This window comes from Trichechus manatus, unplaced genomic scaffold (genome assembly GCF_000243295.1).
Source record: "Trichechus manatus latirostris isolate Lorelei unplaced genomic scaffold, TriManLat1.0 scaffold00386, whole genome shotgun sequence".
Lineage (NCBI taxonomy): Eukaryota > Metazoa > Chordata > Mammalia > Sirenia > Trichechidae > Trichechus > Trichechus manatus.
In genome coordinates this window covers 219,611-247,033 of record NW_004444322.1, presented here as the reverse complement: position 1 = coordinate 247,033, position 27,423 = coordinate 219,611, and the positions used below count along the sequence as shown (strand labels likewise).

The window sequence follows — 27,423 nt, the reverse complement described above, 5'->3', positions numbered from 1 at the left end:
TCCTTGCTCTCCATTCTCTGTCAGTTTTCTCACTCCATTTGGTGTTTGGCTGAGTTCTTTATCTCTTCATTTGATGTTTTAGCATTTCAGGATTGTTGTTTTCTCTGTTTGGCTTAGTTTTTCAGATCTTTGCTGTGGAGGGATGGCTTGGTGCTTCTGCCTAGAACGCCATTTTGCCAGAAGTCTCGTTTGATTTCTTGACTGCTGTTTCCATGGGTGTTGATTGTGAATCCAAGTAAAATGAAATCATTGATCTCAATCTTTTCTCCATTTATCATGATGTTGCTTATTGATCCAGTTGTGAGGAATTTTGTTTTCATTATGTTGAGGTGTAATCCATAGTGAAGGCTTTAGTCTTTGATCTTTATCAGTAAGTGCTTCAAGTCCTCTTCACTTTCAGCAAGAAAGGTTGTGTCATGTGCATAATGCAGGTTGTTAATGAGTCTTCCTACAATCCTGGTTCCCTGTTCTTCATATAATCCAGCTTCTCGAATTATTTGCTCAGCATAGAGATTGAACAAGTATGGTGAAAGGATACGATCCTGACACACACCTTTCCTGACTGTAAACCACACAGTTTCCCCTTGTTCTGTTCAAACGACTGCCTCTTGATATATGTACTGGTTCCTCACTAGCACAATTAAGTGTTCTTGAATTTCCATTCTTCGCAATGTTATCCATAATTTGTTATGATCCACACAGTCGAATGCCTTTGCATAGTCAATAAAACGCGGGTAAACATCACTCTAGTACTCACTGCTGTCAGCCAAGATCCATCTGACGTCAGCAATGATAGCCTTCATGCCACATAGTCTTCAAAATTCAGCTTGAACTTTTGGCAGTTCCCTGTCAATGTACTGCTGCAACCATTTTTAATGATATTCAGCAAAATGTTACTTGTGTGTGATATTAATGATATTGTTTGATAATTTCTGCATTCCGTTGGATCACCTGTCTTTGGAATGGGCACAAATATGGATCTCTTCCACTCAGGTGACCAGGAAGTTGTCTTCCAAATTTCTTGAAATAGACAAGTGAGCACCTTCAGCACGGCATCCGTTTGTTGAACCATCTCAATTGGTATTCTGTCAATTCCTGGAGCCTTTTTTTTTTTGCAATTCCCTTCAGTGCAGGTTGGACTTCTTCCTTCAGTACCATTGATTCTTGATCATATGCTACCGCCTGAAATGTTTGAACATCGACCAGTTCTTTTTGGTACAGTGATTCTGTGTATTCTTTCCATCTTCTTTTCATTCTTCCTGTGTCAATCAATATTTTCCCTGTAGAATCCTTCAATATTGCAACTCAAGGCTTTAATTTTTTCTTCAATTCTTTCAGCTTGAGAAATGTTGAGTGTGTTTTTCCCTTTTGCTTTTCTAACTCCAGGTCTTTGCACATTATTTTGTCTTCTTGAGCAGCCCTTTGAAATCTTCTGTTCAGCTCTTTTACTTCATTATGAGTGTGGTATTCAGGGTAAAAAATACATTTGGATGAGATCACCAAGGGAGTTAATATAAAAATAAAAGGAGATCCAAAGTTGGAGTCTTAGAAATCTCCTATCTTTAAAGAGAGATGAATAGAAACCATTGGAGTGTTCACATAGGAAAAAGCTGCAACAGGGTTTGGGAAATTTAGTATATTTTCACTCTTTGTGATAGAGAAGGGCATTTAGAAGGTGACTTCATGGAGTATTAACCACATATAAAAACCAAACACATTGCCATCGAGTGGATTCCGACTCATAGTAACCCTGTAAGACAGAGTAGAACTGCCCCATAGAGTTTCCAAGGAGTGGCTGGTGGATTCGAACTGCCGACCTTTTGATTAGCAGCTGAGCTCTTAACCTCTGCACCACCAGGGCTCCATTAACCACATATAACTCACTTAAAAATAAAATGAAAAGAATAAAAACAAATATTTCAGTTTTCAAAAAATGTGTATGTGTTTGTGTGAAATGCTCCAATTATAGAACAGAGACTGTCAGATTGGATTTGTAAAAAAAAAACAAAAAAAACCCCACAACTATATGTTCTTTACAAGAATACACCTAAAACAAGCTAATACAAGTTTGCTGCACTGGTCAAAGCAGAAGTTTCAATATTAATATTAGAAAAAGTGGAATGCAACATCATTATGTATAATAAAACCTATGAGTAATATATTAACTTTATGCAGTGAAAAATATACCATCTAGCAGCTCCGTGGGAGAAAAGATCTGGCAATCTGTTTCCATAAAGATTACAGCCTAGGAACACTATGGGGGCAGTTCTACTGTTACATAAGGATTGCTATGAGTCAGAATCGACTTGACTGCACACAACAACAAAAACCAGTGCAAAAAGTAAAAACTCCTATGTTAGTAAGTGATGTTGAAGAAAATATACTTGGGTATTTTATGCACATTTTTCAGAATAAAAAAAAATCAAAGAAAATCACCAGAGACTACGTAAATAATGTAACTGACAAGCTTAATATACTACAATAGAATTTTCTGTATTACAGAGAATATACATCATTTCACAGCTTATGGTTAAAAAACACAAAACCTAACTTGTAATTGGCCATAAAGAATATATTAAACTTTTAACTCTTTAGTGAGGTTTTCATAGGTCACAAACATTATAATTCCATATGTTAGATAGTATTTTGGAAAAAGTTTTCAAAAATTTAGCAAAAAACAGTATTAGGTAACTAATGAATACAAAACTAAGTTAACTTAAAATGAGAATTATCCAGAAGTTAAAAACACCTGAGATACAGCTAAAGCAATATTCAGAGGAAATCTTGTATTCTTAAATGCTTTCAATTTAAAAGAGATTGAAAGTCCATGGACTAATTATCTGTATTCCACCCAGGAGGGATCAGTCCCTGGAGAAGGACATCATGCTTGGTAAAGTAGAGGGTCAGTGAAAAAGAGGAAGACCCTCCACAAGATGGATTGACACAGTGGCTGCAACAATGCACTCAAGCATATCAACGTTTGTGAGGATGGTGCAGGATGGAGCAATATTTTGTTCTGTTGTATATAGGGTCGCTATGAGTCAGAACCAACTCAACAGCATCTAACAACAACTAACAACATCCAAAGAAAATAAACATAATACATCAAAAATATAAGAAAATAATGAAATGAATTTGTGAACTAGAAAAGAGCAAAAAAGAAAAAGAAAAATAGTTGAAAGCATAAAGAAAACCAAGTGCAGGTATTTTGAAACACTTAAAATGAATGTGTCTCCTTCAAATCAATTTAGAGGAATAAAATGGTTTAAAAATCAATAAAGTTATGAGTAGAGATATAGAGACTAAAAATTGAAAGTCAATTACACGTTATCCTATAGTAATAATATGCAAATCTAAAGAATGATTTCTTAGGAACATAAAAAGTACTTTTTCAATTCTGAAATACTTTTTTCCACATTTTGACAACTCTGAAAATGCCAATTTGTAATCAATTATCTATTATAGATTAATATGAAGAAATTTTTAATTTTTAGTATATAAAAAATGGTGCAGCCTACAGTATGAGTCTTTTTAGATACAATGAAATAAGGTAATTTAGCCTGTTTTTAATTATTCCAATTGCATGGCTTTTAAAAAAGATTAAATAATATCCAATTCTCTCAAATAATAAAACATATTAGTGCCGATTGTTTTAATCTTTTGTCCCTTTTTCCTATGAAGAATGCGATTGTAAGTCGAATATTCTCCCTCAAGGGATCTGACTGTGGGTAGGGGGCAGAAAAACGACCTGCTATAACTTCGGGTAGTGGAATTTTACCCCCAGCCTTCCTGGATATAGGCATTATTGCTTTATATTCCTCACGTACTAAGCACTTCTATGCCTCTCTAAGTCAGTTCTGGTGAATTAGACCCCCTTTTTTTTAAAATAAGGAGCCCTGGTGGCACAGTGGTTAAAGCACTCGGCTACCGAAAGGTCAGTGATTCAAACCCACCAGCCTGTCCATGGGAGAAAGTTGTGGCAGTCTCCTCTGTAATGATTTGCCACCTTGGAAACCCTATGGGGCAGCTCTACTCTATCCTATACGGTCGCTGAGTCAGAATCGACTTCATGGCAGTGTGTCTGGTGGGTTTTCCAATACGTGCATTTTAATTTTCAAATTTATTAAGAAGTTATATGTGATAGTAATATACTGTAAAATCTCTAAACCTAATGGCCTTTTTTCATGTGTAATGTTCTTCATATTTTTCCTTTACCAGAATTGCTAATTATGTTTTTGTTTTCTTTAAAAATCAGGTTTTGATTATTAGCTTTTTTTTTTCTACTTAAATAATTTTTCTTTTACGTTTTATCTTTCATTGTCCTTGGGGTTTTTGTTGTTATTTCTTGTTTAGCTTCTTGGGTTATAGGCTTAGTTTCTTTATTCATAATCTCTCTGATAACATATAAATGAATATAGAGCTATAAATTTTCCTGTGTAGATTTGGCAGGTCCTCACAGGTTTTACTATGTGGCGTACTCACTGACATTTCAAAAGAAATTAAATTTTTATTTTTAACCAAAGAATTCTGTATGTGGATACTGAATTAGTATTCAGATTTTTTTGGAAAGGCTTTTTATTTCTATCCTGGTATAAATTTTATGATGCAGCATTTGCCTTCTCACACTTTACAATCTCACGTTTTTTCTTTAGGATTATCCCTTGTTTGTTAAGGAATGAATGTTGATCAAACTTTTCCTATATTCATTTACATTAATGTCTTTACCCATTATGATATCTTTGATGTAGAGTAAGATGTGGCTCATGGTGAAAAGTCTTTCCATAAACAATAAGAATAAAGACTGAGAAGATGATAGTAAGGATGACAGCTAATATTTACCAAGCATTTACTATGTGATAGGCACAACTATAGAATCCAACAAGCCTCTGAAGTAGTTACTCTAATTATGTACACTTTACCATATGTACATTATGAAGATATAGAAGTATAAAAGTCATAAAAAGTTATTGTGTATTTCCACAGTTACTTATATATGCATACTAAAGGATCTGGAAGGATAGTAAGTTAGTTAACACTGGTGAAGGAACTGAGGTGGGGGATGATGTCAAAGGGGTGGTTCAACTTTACCTAACGTATAAATCTTTTTCAAGCAGAAGATAACCACACATTATCTCTGAAAAGAACAATAAATAAGTAATGCAAACACATATTCAAAAGGGGCCATCAAAGTAACTGCTTATAATGGCATATATTTCAATACTTAACAAAATAATGGTTTGATAGACAGGTGAACATTATAAAGCAAATAAAATAGTAGCAAGGTATTTAACAAAGAATATTTAAGGCTGGTTATAGTATAACATAATCTCTATTTCTTTAAAACAACAGATACAGTCTTAAAGAGTTTGCTCTAAAAGTTTGACAATGATTATATACGATTGGTAAGATTACAGATAACTGTATCTTTTTTTTGTTATTGTTCTTCTCTACATTTTTATGAGGGAAAATTGTTTTGCAAAAAGAGTATAAAAGGAAAATAATAACACAATCTTCCAAACAAAAGGTACAGATCTATCAAACTTTAAAGAAGGAACAATAACTTAAATATGATGAGACACAGATACAATCACTGACCTAGGGATTTAAAAGGCAAAGACTGACCTGATATCCAAGTTTATATAAATAAAAATATAACTAATCATCAAACAGGCAATAAAAAACAAGACAAAAAAAGATAAGGTTATTGAATAAATGGTATTAGGATGATAATCTGGGGAGGGGAAAAAGGGTAAATTTAGACCTTCAATAAATAACTTAAAATAATTTTGAGATGGATTAGCATAATACACAAAAATTTAAGAACATTAAAAAAATAATCAAAGTAGCAGTTAACCCCCCAAAAAATTTTTCAATGTTTAAAGGTAAACTACAATAAATTTTTTTTCATTTTTTCTAGTCACAAGAATCAATTTTCTGAAGTTAATGGAAAAATAAAGGTCTTCAAATATTTATTTCCATCAGAGTAGGTTGTTATTGTCTTTTCCTGTAGGAATTCTTTCAGGTTGATTAACCTGTGAATCTTAAGTGAAGCTTTTGTTCTTTAATTACATTTGTAGGGGCTTTCACCAGTGTTAGAAGTCCTTTCTTAACCATGTAATTCCAATTCATAGATTTTCTAATTCAAGAGCTCACCAGAATGACGTTTCATATGTTGCCTAAAATCTGAACTCCTTCCAAAACGTTTACCACATTCCTTACACTCATAAGGTTTCTCACCTGTATGAATCTTCCGATGTTGAGTAAGGTTTGAACCATTGCTAAAGGTCTTCCCACATTCCTTACATTTGTAGGGTTTCTCACCAGTGTGTATTTTCTGGTGCCGATTAAGTGCTGAGCCACTACTAAAAGACTTTCCACATTCCTTACATTCATAGGGTTTTTCACCAGTATGAATTATCTGGTGTTGAATAAGTTTTGAGCCACTACCAAACGCCTTCCCACATTGCTTACATTCATAGGGTTTCTCACCAGTATGAACTCTCTGGTGTTGAGTAAGGTCTGAGCCACTACTAAAGGCCTTCCCACATTGTTTACATTCATAGGGTTTCTCACCAGTGTGCATTCTCTGATGTTGAATAAGTTTTGAACCACTTCTAAAGGCTTTCTCACATTCCTTACACTCATAGGGTTTCTCACCAGTGTGAATTCTTTGATGCTGAGTGAGGTCTGAGCCACTATTAAAAGTCTTCCCACATTCCTTACATACATAAGGTTTCTCACCAGTGTGAATTCTTTGATGTCGTGTAAGAGCTGATCCAAAACTAAAGGCCTTCCTACATTCATTACATACATATGGTTTCTCACCAGTATGAATTCTCTGATGCCGAGTAAGGGCTGAGCCACTACTAAAGGCCATTCCACATACTTTACATTCATAGGGCTTCTCACCAGTATGAATTCTCCGATGTTGAGTAAGGTTTGAACCACTGCCAAAGGCCTTCCCACAATCCTTACATTCATAAGGTTTCTCACCTGTGTGCATTCTGTGATGCCGAGTAAGGGCTGATTCAAAACTAAAGGACTTCCCACACTCCTTACACTCATAAGGCTTTTCCCCGCTGTGAATTATCTGATGTCGAATAAGGCCTGATCCAAAACTAAAGGCTTTCCCACATTCCTTACATTCATAGGGTTTCTCACCAGTATGAATTCTCTGATGGTGAGTAAGGTTTGAGCCACTACCAAAGGCCTTCCCGCACTCCTTACATTCGTAAGGTTTCTCACCAGTATGAATTCTCTGATGGTAAGCAAGGTTTGCACCACTACCAAAGGCCTTGCCACATTCTTTACACTCATACGGTTTTTCACCAGTATGAATTCGCTGATGTCGAATAAGGACAGATACAAAACTAAAATCCTTCCCACATTCTTTACATTCAAAGGGTTTCTCATCAGTATGAATTCTCTGATGCTGGGTAAGGTAAAAGTCCTTACTAAGGGCATTCTCATATTCCTTGCATTCATAGAATTTCTTGCCAATATGAATTCTCTGATGTGCAGGGAGTTGAAAGTCATTTATAAGGGATTTCTCATATTTCTTGCATTCACAGGATTGCTCTTCACTTGTAAATCTTTGATGTACTATTAAAGGTGGATCATGACTGAAAGTGGGCATGTCTTCAGGAGTAAATATCATTTGACTGAAATGTCCTTCCTGAGATCCTTGTTTTCTCACACACTGGCTTTTACATTCCCAATCATCTCGGAAATGTGAGCACTCAATGCTGTGCTTTGTAAATCTTTCCATTATCTCCCATCAGGATGATTCTATTCCATAAATCTCCTTTTTCAGAAATAATTTCTTGGTCACACACTTTGATTCACAGTCTGAAAGAAAATATAAAAACAAACATTCACTTTTTCTGTGTTCTGGGAAAAATGAAACTTTTATACTAGAGGTGGAAGACAACTGAAGTTAATTTCATAAAACGTAAATGGCTTATACAATTCTCAAATATGATTGGGCAATCTGAGAAAGAGGCTAGGAAAGTAAAGACTAAGAAGAAGTCACACTGGAAGGTGAAGAAGGTATTTAGGAAAATAGATTAAGTCAATTGTTCATAAATAGTGTTTTAGATAAAAATTCCCTGCAGAACTGGGGAGCCTGATAAGTATACAGATGTTTTGACCCCATCCTAGTTTTGTTAGAGGATGACTCTAATGTCATATATATTTATAAATGAGTATTGTTTCTATTTCCTAGGGTTGTTGGGAGCATTAACTAGCTACGCCTGGGAGGGAAAATCTGGAATAAATGGAGGGTCAAAGGATAAGTAACAACTATAGTTTGTATATAATCTGAAGGAGATAAAAAAGGCACTCCAGATGTAGCAGTATACTGATGAAAGACTCAACTGTTAAATGAGTTTAGAATGAGCAATGGAGAGGGAAGATTATTCCGTGGCTAGACATGGCTTATTTATGCCATTTGATAAGAGCAATGTTTTACTGGGAATTCTGTTTTCCTTGGGAGAAGAGGGGACTCAGCAAGGGCTACAGCAGGAAGTCACTGAGAAGCCAGTTTTAAAGTCAGAGAAAGGAAGAGAAGAAGGTAGAAGATAATGTGATACTATTGGAAGATTACACGAAGGATGCAAATAGATGAGTATTTTGAACTTCAGCTCTAATGATTTTTGAATGATTTTGAAACCACACATAATCTATTTATTGTACTTACAAAGTGTAACCACAAAGTGGTAGTGATTATTTTGGAATATTTATTTGCTAAACAATAAGAGACTAGGAAAGGAAACTGATTTGAAGAGATCAAGTAAGACCCTGAGCAAATATTGGAATCCCAAAGCTGAAAACATTCCAGCATCAGTCTTCCCATAACACTCATAGAAGCTTGTTTAGACTAGGCCTTGATTATCTCTTGAAACTGTTTTTCCATCTCCACGGTAAATGGCTAATCCAAACCTGGATCATCTCTTAATTAAGACACTAATACCACATTTTATCCAGCTGCCTGCATTTCCAGTTTTGCACCCTTAGCAACTAGAGTGATATTTAGCCTGGAAGTGCCCTGTTCAAAAGGTTTCAATCCTACTGCCCTTAGGATGAGACTCACACTCCTTAACTTGGCCTTGAAATTTCCTCAGTGATCTGGTGCCTGCCTGCCTTTTTAACTTGCTACCTCCTGCCTCCAACAATAAGCTGTAACTATGTTGGCCTTCTCAGTTCTTCAAATGCACTAAGCTATATTGATACCCACTCCTGCCATAATTTCATCTGCCTGAAATGTTCTCCCATCAGGCCCCCCACTTCCCCTGCTCTTGGACCTGTAAGTTTCTGGCTATCTTTCAGATCTCTGTTAAATGGCATATACCATTATAGATACTTCCTGAATGCTCAGTCTGAATTATGCAACTCCTCCCATGCCATTATTTCTCAGAGCATTCTTTTTTCTTCCTTTCTTGGTGCTTTGTTTTTGTAATTTTTCTTTACATATTCGTTCTCTGCAACTGAAAATTTCATATTTGTTTGAATGTGTAATGTCTGCTACATGAGGTGAAGATAATTTCTGCTAATTTCATGGAATGTGAAAAAAATCAAAATATATTATTGAATGGCTAATGAGTTTTAAAATTTATTATCTTTTAAAATAAACTTCTAAAAACAAGATTTCTCTAGAAAGAGGAGATACTTTCTCTCAAATAGGCAGATGGAGCCCATGCAGTTATCCCTGCCCCCTTTAAAATCGCACTAAAAGGAATGAAATGGGATTTTTAAAAAGGAAAAAACCCACAAAATCAAAGAGAATTGAAGGGGAAATAGCAGCCAAAATGCTTTTAAAGTTGAAAACCTAAAGATAAATGATGACTAACAACAAACCAAAGAAAGATGAAACCTAAACCAAAAGTAAGGAAAACCCAGAAGGGGGTGATTCATGCTGCAGAACCCCAGGAGGCATAAGAAACTGAGACACTAGGTACCTCTGAAAGTCTATCAGTTGACATTAACTAACCAACCAACCAACCAGTTGCTGTCGAGATGACTCACCGATTCACGGCAACCCATGTGTATCAGAGTAGAACTGTGCTCCATACATAGGGTTTTCAGCAGTGGACTTTTCAGATGTAGATCAGCAGGCCTTTCTTCTGAAGTGCCTTTTAGCTAGCAGCCAAGGACATTAACTGTTTGCACCACCCAGGGATTCCATCAATTGATACACAACAAGCTAAATCAGTGTCCACTCTAAAATACAAATAGGCAAACATCATCAGATATTTGTGGGAAGTCTGTAACATAAAAAAGATCAAACAAACTGAGCAACTAAAGGAACTCAGAAGAAAGACAGTCTATGTCAGGAAAAAGGGAAAACTACAGAAGTCACAATAAATATCCTCATGGAATATGAGAAGCTATTCACATATTATGCAAGAATGAATACTATAAAAGGAATATTATGAGGCAAAATTGTATTCTTGGAAAATGAAAATATTAAATAGGAGTAAAAACAAATCATTAGATGGGTTAGAAAATAAATGAAGGAACTCTGTTTAAAAGTAGTGCAAAAATATATACAGACAGAAAACAAAAAAGAAAAGAAAATTGGAAGGTCATGAAAGGAAGTCCATATAATGAGAGAAGATCATTTTTAAAAGTTTACTAAGCATCTATCAATTGTCAGGTAGAGTGCTGGAAGGAATGAAGCAATCTGAAAACTGCCATTTGAAATCACCAATGTATTAATGGATTTGGGCAAGGAACATCAATGGATTCTAAAGCCACAAAGTGAACAGCTGTTGGGGAAAAGGATATTCACTTGGTCTCAAAGTATCACTCCACAGATCATTTACTAACAATAAAGGAAAATACATACTTTTACACTGGGAAGATTTGGCATCACCAATAGGTAACACCCTGACATTATGTACCTCCTCTTAATCCTGGTGGCACAGTGGTTAGGAGCTAGACTGTTAACCAAAAGGTCAGCAGTTTGAATTCATCAGTCGCTCCCTGGAAACTCTATAGGGCAGTTCTACTCTGTCCTATAGGGTTGCTATGAGTTGGAACTGACTTCACTGCCATGAGTTTGACATGAGGCAATAAAAGGTATACTACCATATTATATATGTAGTATTCTACTTAAACATTTACCCTGAATCAAAGGCTGCTGTTTCCATGAAAAAGTCATCAGACAAATGGAGGTTGTAGGACATTCTATAAGACAACTGTCTCTTTTAGATTCTCCCCAAAATTCAATGTCATTTAAAAAAAATAAAAAAGATGAGAGTGTTCTATGTTAAAAGAGACTAACGAGACCCAAGGAGTCTCTGGATGGCACAAATGGTTAAGGGTTGGACTACTAGCCGAAAGGTTGGTGGTTTGAACCTAGCCAGAGGTACATCAAAACACAAGCATGGCAGTCTGTATCTGAAAGGTCACAGCCTTGAAAACCCTATGGATCACAGTTCTACTCTGATACACATGGGGTCAACATGAATTGGAATAGACTTGATGGCAAATAACAACAATGGCAACATAGAAATCCAACAACAAAAACAATACACGCATCTTGATTGGACCCTATATCAAGCAAGCAAGCAAACAAAAAACACAAAAAGCATGTAAAAAAGACATTTTGGGAACTATTAGAGATATATGAACATGAAATGTTTGAGATATTAGTGAACTAACGTTCATTTTCTTAGCTTTGATATGTTGTTGTCATCCTTTGGAAAATGTCCCTTTACTTAGGAGGTACACGCTGAAATTATTTAGGATAAAATATCAAAATGTCAGCAATTTACTTTCAAATGATTCTGGAGAAAAAAGTGTGTGCATGTGTGAGTGTGTGTATTTAGAAAGATAAAGCAAATGTAGCGAAATGCTAACAATTAGTAAATTTAGGTGATGAGTATATAAGGTTCACTGGAATATTCTTTTAATTTTACTATAGGTCTTAAGTTTTTCAAGGAAAACAGAAATTACCAGATTGCTTTAAAAAATTATCATTCAAGAAAATTTCCCAGAGCTAAAGAACATCCTCCTGTTTAAAGTATCTACTTGGTTTACCTCGTATAAAGAATAAAAAAAAAAGAATCCACACTAAGATATATTTTCATTAAATTTTAGGATCCTGGGAACAAAGAGATGACCCTAAAAGCTTCCGAGGGGAGAAAACAGGGCATACATAAAGGACCGGGAATACAAATGGTTTTGAAGTTCTGGACAATACAGTAAGGTAGAAGTCATGATGTGATGGTAAGATTGTGTGTCACCTTGGCTGGGCCATGATTCTAAGTGCTTTGGCAGCCGTATAATGTTGTGATCACTTCCCTGTTGAGATTTGATATGTGATCACCCCCCATAATGGGATCTTCTGTGAGTAGCCAATTAGTTGAAAGGGAATTCCCTTGGGCATGTGGCCTGCAACTGAATATAAATAGACATTTTGGCAAGGCTGAGAACTTTTGCTCATTCTGGATTCTGCAGCTGGCTCCTGTTTGTCTGACCTCCAGTTCTTGGGACTTGAGCTAGCAGCTTGCCTGCAGTCTTGCCTGCCAATCTGGGGATTCGTGGATTCTTGCAGCCTGTGAGCAAGAGCCGTGATCTCCGACCTGTCAGTCTTGGGTTTGCCAGCCCCTGTGGCTATGCAAATCAGGAGAAGCCTCTATCCTGATCCACAGACTTGGGAAGTTCCAGCCTATACAACCGAGTGAGCCATCTCCTTGATATAAATCTCTCTCTATATATATATTTATACAATTTGTTGGTTTCGCTTCTCTAGAGAACCCAGTTTAAGACAGATAACTTCAAAATTCTGAGGGAAAATATTTTCAATGTAGAATTCCAAGCCCAGCCAAACAATCAATATGATGGTTGAAAAAGTTCTCTTCAGATATGCTGGGGCCCTGGTGGCGCAGTGGTTAAGTGTTTGGCTGCTAACCAAAAGGTCATTTCAAATCTACCAGCTGCTCCTTGGAAACTCTATGGGGCAGTTCTACTCTGTCCTGTAGGGTTGCTATGAGTTGGAATAGATTCAACAGCAACGGTAATGGGTATAGGCCAACTCTACCAAAAAGGGAGTAAACCAAGAAACAGAAAGGCATGATATCCAAAAATAAAGAACTTCACACAGAGAAAGGAAAAAAATTTAAAGAGAAGGGAAATAATGCTTGTGCAAAAATCTTAAAAAGCATGTAGTTGGAGAAGTATAACAAAGGGTTAAGGAGGGATGTCTCTAAAAACAGGAAACAGAGATTTCCTGGTATGTTTGAAGATATTGTGAAAAGATTTATTTTTTGGCAGACTTTAAGAAGTATGAATTAGTGATTAGACATATGTGCAATGAGGCATCACCCCCCTTAAAAAAAAAGTAACATTAATCAGATGGAAAACAAAGTTGTACAAGAAAGTAAACATGATTCATAGCTCAGTTATGAATAAATGCACTATAAAGAATAAAAAAGCAAGCTATAGAACAGAAGATATTTACAACACATTTAACTGTCAAAGAACTAGTATCTAAAATACACAGAACTCTTCTAAATCATTAAGAAAAAGTTAAACAAAAAAATCGAAAAGGAAGCTCAAATGAAAAGATGCTTAGTTTCATGAGTAATCAAGAGAATGCAAATTAAAACCACAGACAGATATCACTACATATACGTTAGATAGGTAAAAAGTCTGACAATTCGAGTGTTGGTAAGGATGTGGAACAACAGGAAAACGTACACTGTTGGAAGTAGAAGTGCATACAACCACTTTGGAAAAGAGTGTGGCATTATCTAGGTGAACATGCATGTGTCTGATGACCCAGCAATTCCAATCATAGGCAGGTACCCTATTGAAATTCTTGCACATGTGCAGAAAAAAACATACTAGAATGTTAATATCAAGAGTTTTTATTAAAAGTAAAAGGCTGGAAATCCAATTATCTGTAAAAAATACATATTGGTTAAATAAACTGTGATAGTCACACAATGAAATAGCATATAGTAATGAAAATAAGTTATAGCTGAACTCATCAACATGAATTTTAAAAAACATAATATACCAAAGTTACAAAAGAACATATACAGTATGATTCTATTTATACAAAGTTTAAAAGCAAGAAAAACTATAAAACATTCTTTAGGGAGTCATACAAAGTTAGTAAATTTTTCTGTAATTGCAAGGGAATTATTTTTACAAAAGTCTGTTTAATGGTTACACTTCAGTGGGGGAGTGAGACGGATTAATTTGGTTTGGATAGGAGAAGGACTTTTAATGTACTATAGCAATATTTCTGAAACTTCATGGTGGTTATATACATATTTTTTAAATGGTACAATATATTCTATACATCTATGTATACACAAAATATTTTTTAAAAACTTTTGAAATTTTAGGAAAAAAGAGACAGAACACTCATCAATTTATCTAATGAAACTAGTAAAGCTATGATATCAAATAAGGACTACATAAGAGAATAATTTCAGGCTAATTTAATTTATGAGCATAGATATAAAGAAAGTAAAAAAAAGTCTAACAGAAGTCTAAAAAAGTCTAAGTAATAAAAAAGAAATTACTGTGATTAAGTGGATTTTATTTAAAGACTATAAAGTTGCTTCAACATTAGACAATCTAATAATGTAACTGACTATATTAACAGATTAAAGAGGAAAAATAAGTAGAAAATAATAATTTGACTATGCAAAGGTATTCGACTATGTGGATCATAGCAAATTATGGACACCATTGCAAAGAATGGGAGTTCCAGAACCCTTAATTGTGCTCATGAAGAACCTGTACACAGGTGAAGAGGTAGTCGTTCAAACAGAACAAGGGTAACAGAACTAGTCGGGAAAGGTATGCGTCAGGGTCCTTTCACCATCCCTATTCAATCTGTATGCTGAGCAAATAATCCGAGAAGCTGGACTCTGTGAAGAAGAATGGGGCATCAGGATTGGAGGAAGACTCATTAACAACCTACAGTATGAAGATGACACAATCTGGTTTGCTGATAGTGAAGAGGACTTGAACCACTTACAATGAAGATCAAAGACACAGCCTTCAGTATGGATTACACCTCAACATAAAGAAAACAAAACTCCTCACAACTCACCAATAAGCAACATCATGATGAACAGAGAAAAGATTGAAGTTGTCAAGGATTTCATTTTACTTGTATTCACAATGAAAGTGCATTGAAGCAGCAGTCAAGAAATCAGACAAAGTCTGCTGGAAAAGACCTCTTTAAGGTGTTAACAAAGCAAAGATGTCACCTTGAAGACTAAGGTGAACCTGACCCAAGCCATGGTGTTTTCAATCGCCTCATATGCATGTGAAAGATGGACAATGAATAAGGAAGACCGAGGAAGAAATGACGACTTTGAATTGTGGAGTTGGCAAAGAATACTGAATAGACCATGGACTGCCAGAACAACAAACAAATCTGTCTTGGAAGAAGTACAGCCAGAAAGCTCCTTGGAAACAAGGATGGCGAGACTTCGTATCACATACTGTGGACATGTTATCAGGAGGGATCAGTCCCTGGAGAAGGACATCATGCTTGGTAAAGTAGAGGGTCAGTGAAAAAGAGGAAGACCCTCAACGAGATGGATTGACACAGTGGCTGCAACAATGGGCTCAAGCATAACAACGACTGTGAGGATGGCTCAGGACCAGGCAGTGTTTCGTTCTGTTGTACAAGGTTGCTATGAGTCAGAACCAACTCGATGGCACCTAACAACACTAATTTGATAAAACTGAACATCCAATAATAAAATAAGAAGAAAAAAACTGTTAACAAGTTATGAGTAGAAAGGCGTTTCCTTATAGTGATAAATATTATCTATGAAACACGGGAATGAACACAGCAAATGACAAAATATTGAATGCATGGCCTTAAAAGTTGTAGCAAGTAATCTATGTAAGCACCGGAAAGCAAGAAACGAAATGATAATGTTTGCCGAGCTTGTGGTTGCATACATAAGAAAATCTAAAAGATTCTCTAATACATTATTGGAGTTGGTAAGAAAGTTAGCAAAACTGTCAGAAAATAAACCAGAAAACAAAGGTCAACTGCATCTCTACACCACCACCAACAAAATTAGAAAAAAAACATTTTAAAAAAGCATCAATGTAAAGTAGTTAGGAATGTATAGCATATGGACCAAACCAAATTCGTTCCTGTCAAGTCGATTCCGACTCATAGCGACCTTACAGGACAGAGTAGAACTGCCCCATAGGGTTTCCAAGGAGTGGCTGGTGGATTCCAACTGCTGACCTTTTGGTCAGCAGCCGAGCTCGTAACCACCGCGCCCCCAGGGCTCCAGTATGTGGGCAGACTGATACGAAATAGCTCCTGTTGTTGTTTGGTGCCGCTGAGTTGCCTCTGACTCACAGCAACCTTCTGTATAACAGAACACAACATTGCCTGGTCCAAACCACTCCTAAATAAACAGAAATGTCATTTCTTATGAATAGGAAGCACTGGTTGTCTAAAGACGGCAATTGTCCCCAGATTGATCTACAAATCACAACAAGCACAGGCCTCGATGATTCCCTAAGATATATGGAAGGCTAAAGGATCAAAACACTCCTGAAAAACAAGCTGGACAGACTTGCTCTATCAAATGTCAAGACGTTATAAAACAACAGTCATTAACTGGCTGTAGCATTGGCACAGGGATGGAAAAACAGAACTATGACACAGAAGAGCCAGAATCACACCCACGCACATATGGAAACTTATAATCTGACTATCCTGGCACAGCAAATCAATGAAAAAAAAGACAGCCTCTTCAATAAAACGTATTAGAACAATTAGATAGTCATTAAAAAGGATCATATCCCTATCTCACATTATGCATAAAAGTCAATCTGAGATAAATTTGAAAAAATTAATTTTAAAACTCTTAGAAGACTCTGTGTCAGTTATCAATTTGTTGCCTTAAGTATCAACCCAAAACCAAACCGACTGCCGTCGAGTTGATTCCGATTCACAGCGACCATATGGGACAGAGTAGCACCGCTTCATAGGGTTGTCAAGGCTATAAATCTTGACGGAAGAAGACTGCCACGGCTTTCTCCTGCCGAGCAGCTGCTGGCTTTGGATCGCCGACCTTTCGGTTAGCAGCCAAGTGCTTTAACATGACTGAATTACTTTCACTTTAATTTTTCTGTTAATATGTTTTTTCATGAATGGAATGCATGCTGAATTATTGAGCGTGTCTAAACTGAGTGTGCTCCTCTGGACTCTGGATTGGTGGGACACATATGTCCCTCTGGACTCTAAGGAATAGGATTGGTGGGATGACAGCCTCTGGGACTCTTATGACCCTCTGGACTGTGGTGTAGGCTGGTGGGACACATACGTCCCTACAGGATGCACCACTTCATACAATAACCTGTATAAACAGTAATTTGCAGTACAAGCCCATTTCTTCCATTTCAAACAGTTATTCAGGCCCCCGCGAGGCGGCAGCACGTACCGTCAGCGGGAAAGTAGCTTCCAACAGACCTCAGAGGTGGGCAATGTAGGTGGCTGCTGTATGTTCCGCGGGTCATGAAAGGGTTAACCACTGAACCACCAAGCCAAAAAACCAAACTTGTTGCTGTCGAGCTGATTTCATCTCACAGTGACCCTACAGAACAGAGCAGAACTGCCCCATAGGGTTTCCAAAGAGCGGCTGGTGGATTTGACCTGCCGACTTTTTGGTTAGCAGCCGAGTTCTAAACCACTGTGCCACCAGGGCTCTTTAAAAGTTCTAAATTCACCCTTTCTTGCCTACTCTGTGAACATGCATCTGGGCTATTCAATGGTTTTCCTCTGTTAGCACAATATTAACCTCGGTCAGCAAAGGATGCTTGAAAGACATTGCAGGAAAAAGGCGTCCCCCCGCCCCGTTCTGGTGTGCTTGCCTAGCGGGCTTCTCCAGCGCCTAGGGGGGCCCCCTGCAGCTCATGCAGCTTTCCCAGCACCCAGCTCTGGGAGGGGAGGCGGCTTCTCCAGCCCAGGCTCCTGCAGTGCAAGAAGTTTATCCAGCACCTGCATCACCCAGCAGCTTCCTCTAGCGGTTTTGTATCGAGGGCTTCTGGTAAGACACCTCCCCATAAACAGCTTTCCTCACTACCCTAGAGGGTGGATTTATGGCAAGTTCCAGTACGTGCCTCTGGCAGAGCACCACAGCAGGGACACGACTCGGGTGAGGCAAGTGAGGCACTAAGAATGCAAAATGTAAGGAAGCACTCGGTCTCAGACGCCAATCCTACACCAACTTGAGCCTGACAGTAGATGCCTGCTTGTGAGTCACCTAGGGTGCAAAATTTGAGGCATTTGACACCAGAGCGAGTGCCTTCTCAGCTGCTGCCCCCTAGGCACCTCGCGTGCCTCACCTTACTCAGCCTGCGCTGCTGCAACAAGCCCGCCTCTCACGGAGCCACGCCTGTGCCCTTCCAACAGGCTCTGAACGTTAGCCCTGGGAGGGCCGCCTCCTTCAGCACTGTCTCAGCCATCGGGAGTAGTGGCCGCTCGGTATACCTGCAACGTCTACATTCTTCAGAGTTCTCTTTACTTCTTACTAGTCGGTCCTTTGTTATTCCAATCCCATTGGCATTAATCATTCTTTTTAAATTGTACTTTAGATGAAGGCTTACAGAACAAACTAGTTTCTCATTAAACAGTTAGTACACATATTGTTTTACGACATTGGTTGCCAACCCCACAACATGTCAACGCTCTCCCTTTTCCACCTTGGGTTCCCTATTAACAGCTTTTCTGTCCCCTCCTGCCTTCTAGTCCTTGCGCCTGGGCTGGTGGGCCCCCTTAGTCTCGTTTTGTTTTATGGGGCTGTCTAATCTTTGGCTGAAGGTGAACCTCTGGAGTGACTTCATTACTGGGTGAAAAGGGTGTCCGGAAGGCCATACTCTCGGGGTTTCTCCAGTCTCTGTCAGGCTAGTTAGTCTGCTCTTTTTTTGAGTCAGAAATTTGTTCTACATTTTTCACCAGCTCTGTCCAGGACCCTCTGTTGTGATCCCTGTCAGGGCAGTCAGTGGTGGTAGCCGGGTACCATCTAGCTGTACTGGACTCAGTCTGGTGGAGGCCGTGGTAGCTGTGGTCCATTAGTCCTTTGGACTAATCTTTCCCTTGTATCTTGTTTTCTTCATTCTCCTTTGCTCCTGAAGGGGTAAGACCAGTGGAGTATCTTAGATGGCTACTCACAGGCTTTTAAGACCCTAGATGCTCTTCACCAAAGTAGAATGTAGAACATTTTCTTTATATAAACTGTGTTATGCCAGTTGAGCTAGATGTTCCCTGAGAACATGGTCCCCACAGCCCTCCGCCTAGTAATTCGGTCCCTCAGGGAGTTTGGATGTGTCTATGGAGCTTCCATGACCTTGCCTTGTACAATTTGTGCTGGCTTCCCCAGTATTGTGTACTGTCTCACCCTTTATGAAAGTTACCATTCATCTATTGTCTATTTAGTGTTTTTCCATCCCCACCCTTCCCCTCCCTTGTAACCATCAAAGATTGTTTCTTTTTGTGTGTAAACCTTTTCCTGAGTTTTCATAGTAGTGGTCTCATACAATATTTGTCCTTTTGTGATTGACTTATTTCACTCAGCATAATGCCCTCCAGATTCATCCACGTTATAAGATGCTTTGCAGATTCATCATTGTTCTTTCTCGTTGCACACTACTACGTTGTGTCTATGTACCAGTTTGTTTATCCGTTCATCTGTTGAGGGGCATCTAGGTTGTTTCCACCTTTTTGCTATTGTGAACAATGCTGCAATGAACATGGGTGTGCATATGTCTCTTTGTGTGATGGCTCTTATTTCTCTAGGATATATTCCTAGGAGTGGGATTGCTGGATCATATGGCATTTCTATTTCTAGCTTTCTAAGGAAGCGCCATATCATTTTCCAAAATGGTTGTATCATTTTGAATTCCCACCAGCAGCGTATAAGAGTTCCGATCTCCCTGAAGCCTCTCCGGCATTTGTTATTTCCTGTTTTTTTCATTTGTGCCAGTAATGCCGGGGTGAGATGGTATCTCATTGTGGTTTTAATTTGCATTTCTCTAATGGCTAGTGATCTTGAGCGTTTCCTCATGTGTCTGTTGGCTGTTTGAAAGTCTTCTTTGGTGAAGTGTCTGTTCATTTCCTTTGCCCATTTTCTAATCGGACTATTTGTCTTTTTGTTGTAGAGGTGTTGGATTTTCTTGTGGATTTTAGCAATTAGACCTTTGTCTGATTTATAACAGCCAAAATTTTTTTCTCAGTCTGTAGGTTCTCTTTTTTACTCTTTTGGTGAAATCTTTTGATGAGCATAAGTGTTTAATTTTTAGAAGATCACAGTTATCTAGCTTATCTTCTGGAGTTTATGTGTTGTTGGTTATGGTTTGTATCCTTTTAATGCTGTGTATTAAGGCCTCTAGTGTATATCCTATTTTTTCTTCTATGAACTTTATAGTTTCTGGCTTTGTATTTAGGTCTTTGATCCATTTTGAATTAGTTTTTGCGCATGGTGTGAGGTATGATCCTGTTTCATTTTTTTTGCAGATGGACATCTAGTTTTGCCAGCACGATTTGTTAAAAAAGACTGCCTTTTCCCCATTTGATGGACTTTGGGCCCTTGTTGAAGATCAGGTGACTGGAGGTGGATGGATTTACATCTGGGTTCTCAATTCTGTTCCATTGGTCCATTTATCTGTTGTTGTACCAGTACCAGGCTGTTTTGACTACTGTAGCTGTATAGGAGGTTCTGAGGTCAGGTAGTGGGGGTCCTCCTACTTTATTCTTCTTCAGTAGTGCTTTACTGATCTGGGGCCTCTTCCCTTTCCGTATAAAGTTAATGATTAGTTTTTCCATCTCTTTAAAGAATGTTGTTGGTATTTGGATTGGGATTGCATTGTATTTGTAAATCGCTTTGGGTAGAATTGTCATTTTCACAATGTTGAGTCTACCTATCCATAAGCATGTATGTTTTCCATCTATGTAGATCCCTTTTGGTTTCATGCAGTAGTGTTTTGTAGTTTTCTTTGTATAGGCCTTTTACATCCCTGGTTAGATTTATTCCTAAGTATTTTATTTTTTTAGGGTTATTATAAATGGTATTGTTTTCCCGATTTCCTTTTAATCGTTCTCTTTATTGGTGTATAGGAATCAAACTGATTTTTGTATGTTTAGCTTGTATCCTGCTACTCTGCTGAATCTTTCTATTAGTTCCAGTAGTTTTCTCATGGACTCTTTTGACTTTCCTATGTATAGTATTACATCATCTGCAAATAGGGACAGTTGAACATCTTCATTACCAATTCAGATGCCCTTTACTTCTTGTTCTTGCCTTATTGCTCTAGCTAGGACTTCCAGCACAATGTTAAATAGGAGTGGTGATAAAGGGCACCCTTGTCTTGTTCCTGTTCTTAAGGGGAATGTTTCCAGCCTCTCTCCATTAAAAATGATGTTGGCCATCGGTTTTGCATAGATGCCCTTTATTATGTTGAGAAATTTCCCTTCTATACCTACTTTATTGAGAGTTTTTTAAATCAGGAATGGGTGTTGGACTTCGTCGAATGCCTTTTCTGCATTGATTGAGATGATCATGTGATTCTTTTCCTTCCTTCTATTTATGTGGTGGAATACGCTGATTGATTTTCTAATGTTGAACCATCCTCGCATACCTGGTATGAATCCTGCTTGGTCGTGGTGTATTATTTGTTTGATATGATGCTGACTTCTACTGGCAAGAATTTTGTTGAGAATTTTTGCATCTATATTCATGAGATACTGGTCTGTAATTTTCTTTTTTTGTTGTGTCTTTGCATGGTTTATGCTGGCTTCATAGAATGAATTCGGAAGTGTTGCTTCCTTTTCTATGTTCTGAAATAGTTTGAGGAGTACTGATGTAAGCTCTTCTCTGAATGTTTGGTAGAATTCTCCAGTGAAGCCGTCTGGGCTGGGGCTTTTTTTTGTTGGAAGTTTTATTTATTATTTTTCAATCTCTTCTCTTGTTATGGGTCTGTTCAGATTTTCCACATCATTTTGTGTTAGTCTGGGTAAGTAGTGTCTTTCTAGAAATTTTTCCATTTCCTCTAGGTTTTCAAGTTTGTTGGAGTATAGTTTTTCATAATACTCTGTTATGATCTTTTTTATTTCAGTTGGGTCTGTTGTAATGTCCCCCATTTCATTTCTTATTTGGGTTATTTGCGTTCTCTCCTGTTTTTCTTTTGTCAGTTTGGCCAGTGGTTTGTCGCTTTCGTTGATGCTTTCAAAGAACCAACTTTTGGTTTCATTGATTCTTTCTATTGTTTTTCCATTCTCTATTTCATTTACTTCTGCTCTGATCTTTATTATTTTCTTTCTTCTGGTGACTCTGGGCTTTGTTTGCTGTTCTATTTGTTTGCGTTGTGTAGCTAATGTTTTGAGTTTGTCCCTTTCTTCTTTTTTGATGTGTGCATCTATTGCTATGAATAGTCCTCTGAGGACTGCACTGTGTCCCAAAAGTTCTGGTATGATGTGTTTTCACTCTTGTTTGATTCTAGGAATTTTTTTCCTTGCTCTTCTTGTTGTGAATTTCTATCTTAATGGTGTTTTGGTCAGAGAAGATACTTTATATTATCTCAATGTTTCAGATTTTTTTGAGGGTTGGTCTGTGGCCTAAGATGTGGTCTATTCTGGAGAACGTTCCATGTGCATTGGAAAAGAATGTGTACTTTGCAGCGGTTGGGTGGAGTGTTCTATATATGTCTATGAGGTCAAGTTGGCTGATTGTGCCCTTTAGCTCTTCTGTATCTTTGTTGTGTTTCTTTCTAGATGTTCTGTCTTTTACCAAGAATAGTGTGTTGAAGTCTCCTACTCTTATTGTGGAACTGTCAATTTCTCTTTTCAGTGCTGTTAGAGTTTGTTTTATGTATTTTGGAGCCCCGTCATTGGGTGCACAGATGTTTATTATGGTTATGTATTCGTGATGGCTCGTCCCTTCAACCATTATATATTGCCCTTCTTTGTCTTTTATGGGAATTTTGTTCTAAAGTCTATTTTATCTGAGATTAGTATTGCCACTCCTGCTCTTTTTTGGTAGCTGTTTGCTTAATTATTTTTTTCAATCCTTTGATTTTTAATAAATTTATTTCTTTGTTTCTAATGTGTGTCTCTTGTAGACAGCATATTGATGGATCCTTTTTTTAATCCATTCTGTCACTCTGTCTCTTTATGGGTACATTTAGGCCATTTACATTCAGTGTAATTACTGATAGGTGTGAGTTTATTGCTGTCATTTAATAGTGCTTTTTTGTGGTGCTGACGTTTTCTTTGTTCCTCTTAGTCTCCTGTGCTGAATTCCTTTTGTTTGTGGATTTTTTTTTCATTTCTTTTGTTTTTACTGAAACTTTATGTTTTTCTTCCTTATTTTGATGAGTAGGTTTAACTTTCTTTGTGGTTACCTTGAAATTTACCCTTATCTTCCTAGGTTTGAACCAGTCTGTTATAAGTTGGTATCACCTTGTCTTTCCATTAGAGAGTTCTATACTTACACCATTTATTCCCTTTTATTGTTCTGACATTGTTGTCATTACAGATTAACCTCTCTGGTTTTCTGTTGTAATTCTTTTGGTTTTGGATAGTCCTTGAGAATTCATTTCCTAGGCTAGTATCTGTCTGGTACAATCTTGCATCCTAGATTCAGGCTTTCAGGCTGTGTCTGATGTTTGTCAATCCATCTTGTCTAGGATCTTCCTCTTTTTCACTGACCCTCTCCTTTACCAAGCATGATGTCCTTCTCCAGTGATTGATCCCTCCTGATAACATGTGTAAAGTAAGATATTTTCAATCATGGATAGTCAATCACCTCATATGCTTGGAAAGCTGGACGTGGAATAAGGAATACTGAAGAAAAATTGATGCCTTTGAATTATGGTGTTGGCGAAGAATATTGAATATACCACGTACTGCCAGAAGAATGATGAAGTCTTTCTTGGAAGAGATACAGCCAGAGTGCTCCTTGGAAGCGAGGATGGTGAGACTTTGGACATGTTATCAGGAGGGACCAGTCCCTGGAGAAGGACATCATGTTTGGCAAGGTATATGGTCAGTGAAAAAGAGAAAAACCCTCGATGAGATGGATTGACACAGCGGCTGCTACAACGGACTCAAAGACAGCAATGATTGTGAAGATGGTGCAGGACCAGGCAGCATTTCCTTCTGTTGTACATAGGGTTGCTGTAAGTCAGAATCGACTTGACAGCACCTAACAACAACAACAATAATGGGTCCAGACGATAATTATCAATGGATTCTAAAACTAGCAGATGAAAGTTTGGTGAGAATAAGTTATTTTCATACCACTAAAATATATCCCACAAATTATTTAATAATTACGAAGAGACAACTACTAACTTTACAGTGGAGAAACATGCTAGATGACACCTTAACTAACAAATTAATATCTCCAATAATGAGACAAGTCAACAAAATGTATCTGCTGATATGATGCACTGAGAAGGATACCACATTATTTTACGGTATTCCTACCACAAAATTCATAACCTGAATATAAGCATGAGGAAGCATAAGACAAACCCAAATTAAGGGACAGTCTACAAAATAACTGGCCTGTACTCTGCAAAACTGTCAAGGTCATGAAATACAAAGAAAAAGAGAAGAGCTCTTCAGAGTAAAGACACTAAACAGACATGGTAACTAAATGCAATGTGTGATCCTCGACTTCATCCTGGACAAGGCATGGGAAAGAGAGGGTGTGGGAAGGGTGGGTAGCTATATAGAACATTATTGGGACAACTGAAAAAATCTGATTATGGACTGTAGATTAGGTAACGGTATTTCACAAATGTTAAAATTTCTGATTTTGGGAAATGTACTATAGGTATATAAAAGAATATTCTTGTTCATAGGAAGTAACACCCTGAAATGTTTAAGGGTACAGGGTCACAATGTCTGCAACTTATTCTCAAATGGTTCAGAAAAATGTGTGTATTGTGTATGTGTGTGTGTGCATGTGTGTGTGTGTATGTGTGTGTATGGAGAGACACAACAAGCAAGTACATATAGGAATCATAAAGCAAAATGTAAATAATTGGTGAATTTGAGTAAATTATATTCAAGAATCCTTTGCACTATTCTTGTAACTTTTTTCTCATTGGAAATTTAATCAAAATTTAAAAGTTATCAAAAAGCACTTTCCTGGTGGTGTGCGGTTAAGCACTTGGCTGCTAACCAGAAGGTTGTCGGTTTGAACCCACCAGAAGCTCTGCAGGAGAAAAAGATCTGGTAATCTGCTCCCATAAAGATTACAGCCTAGGAAATCACATGGGACAGTTCTGCTCTGTCCCATGGGGTCAATATGAGTCAGAATCAACTTGATGGCACACAACAACACGTAATTCTCATGCTAAATAGGAAACTAGATAGAAACACACACTACCTGGAAATGAAGCGAAAAGGAGAGCAATATACACATAAAACTGGACACAGGCAAATTAGCAAGTAAGAGAAACATTAATAGCATTAAATACCTTTTAAAAAAGAAAACACATAAAACTGGCTTTGAATTCAATTTTACAACAAAACCAAAACCAAAAAAGCATGAAAGAATTGATGAAGATAAAAACAGAACTGAAATAAAAATTTTAAAACTATGTAAGCCACAAAACCCAAAGCTGACTCCTTGGTGGGGGGTGGGGGGGGGAAGACTTCTGATTAAACTTAGTACAGCTGTAGGGCTTCTCTCCTCCAAAACACCACTCAAAGGACCAAAAGAAAAAAGCAAACCTGTTGCCACCGAGTTGATTCTGACTCATATTGACCCTATAGGATAGAGCAGAACTGCTCCATAGGGTTTCCAAGGAATGCCTGGTGGATTCAAACTGCCAACCTTTTGGTTAGCAGCCACAGCTCTTAACCACTGCACCACGAGGGCTCCACTAAAATGACCGATGATATTTTTCTTAATATTAACTGTTGGCAAGAACACAGGTGTGGCTGACACTGTTGACTGAATCTGACAAAACCATCCTTTTCTCTACTTTCCTGCTAAAATAATGATTCTTTCATAGCCACTGTGCTCGGTTCCAGAAAATGAATCAGGATTTTCTAAGTCAGTGGTTCTCAACTCTGGTTGCACATTAGAATCAATTTGTAGCTCTTTAAAAATTCTAAAGCTTAGACCCCACTCCTGACCAATTAAATCTTAATGTTTTTCTTGCTATCTTGTATAAGCTTAAATCATTAATTATCAACTGTGGCAGCACATCAGCATCCCCTGGAACCTTTTAAAAATGGTGATGCCCAGGCCATATCCCAGACCCATTAAATGTGAATTACCAGGGGATGGGCGTAGACATCAGTAACCAAGTTTAGGAATAACTACCTTAAATGAAATGGAATCATTAACCCTCTATCCTATTTGTTGCAAGCGCTTTTTTGCACCTTATGCAGTCATAAGCAACCTAACTGGCACTAGAGAAGCAGGTCCTGTCAGAAACAGTTGGGTGTAGCGTGAAGTGATTGAGCCACTTTGAAGTTGAATTTGGAAATATTTACTGAAGTTCAAAACAGGTATAGTGTATTTGTCCCATATTTTCACATTTAGTACCTACCCTAGAGGAGGCCTGTACACAGATGTTCACTGCAGCACTGTATGCACCAGTGATAACCATACCAAATCTGAATGTTTCAAAACAGGAAAGTGATTAACCACACTGAGTATTACAAACTATGGTCTTACATGAAGCAATTAAAATGAGGTTGTTGTTGTTGTTGTTGTTAGGTTCCATCAAGTCGGTTCCAACTCATAGCGCCCCCATGTACAACAGAACGAAACACTGCCCAGTCCTGAGCCATGCTCATGATCATTGTTACACTTGAGCCCTTTCTTGCAGCCACTGTGTCAACCCATCTGGGTGAGGGTCTTCCTCTTTTTCCCCGACCCTCTACTCTACCAAGCATGATGTCCTTCGCCAGGGACTGATCCTTCCTGAGGACATGTCCAAAGTACGTGAGACGAAGTCTCACCATCCTTGCTTCTAAGGAGCACTCTGGCTGTACTTCTTTCAAGACAGACCTGTTCGTTCTTCTGGCAGTCCATGGTGTATTCAATACTCTTCGCCAACACCATAATTCAAAGGCATCGATTCTTCTTCAGTCTTCCTTATTCATTGTCTGTCTTTCACATGCATATGAGGCGATTGAAAACACCATGGCTTAGGTCAGGTGTACCTTAGTCCTTAAAGTGACATCTTTGCTTTTTAAAATCAGGTAGCTCTACACTTATGTGGACAATTCTCCACATAAAATTAAAAAATAAGCAATTTTCAAAATAGTAACAAAAACCAACATTTAGTGACCATTTACTTCATGTTTGGTCTTGTCCTGAGGGTAGTGGTGGTTTGGTGGTAGAATTCTCTACTTCCATGAGGGTGACCAGGTTGTATTCCTGGCCAATGCACCTC

At 37.8% G+C, this 27,423-nt stretch overlaps 1 protein-coding gene across 3 annotated transcripts in view; it reads right to left on the bottom strand.

Moving 5' to 3' along the window:
- Positions 1-27,423, bottom strand: part of ZFP30 (ZFP30 zinc finger protein) — a 221,162-nt gene that overhangs the window by 41,507 nt on the left and 152,232 nt on the right. The window contains exons 1-2 of one of the 3 annotated variants that reach the window (XM_023725742.1): positions 10,024-10,066; positions 5,284-7,848 (exon numbers count right to left, since the gene is read on the bottom strand). In XM_023725742.1, the coding sequence (XP_023581510.1) occupies positions 6,137-7,768 (1,632 nt within the window). In that variant the 5' untranslated portion in view covers positions 7,769-7,848; positions 10,024-10,066 and the 3' untranslated portion in view covers positions 5,284-6,136. Of the gene's footprint in view, positions 1-5,283; positions 7,849-10,023; positions 10,067-27,423 lie in introns of those variants that run through there. The other 2 variants (XM_023725750.1, XM_023725744.1) reach the window with 2 other exon arrangements.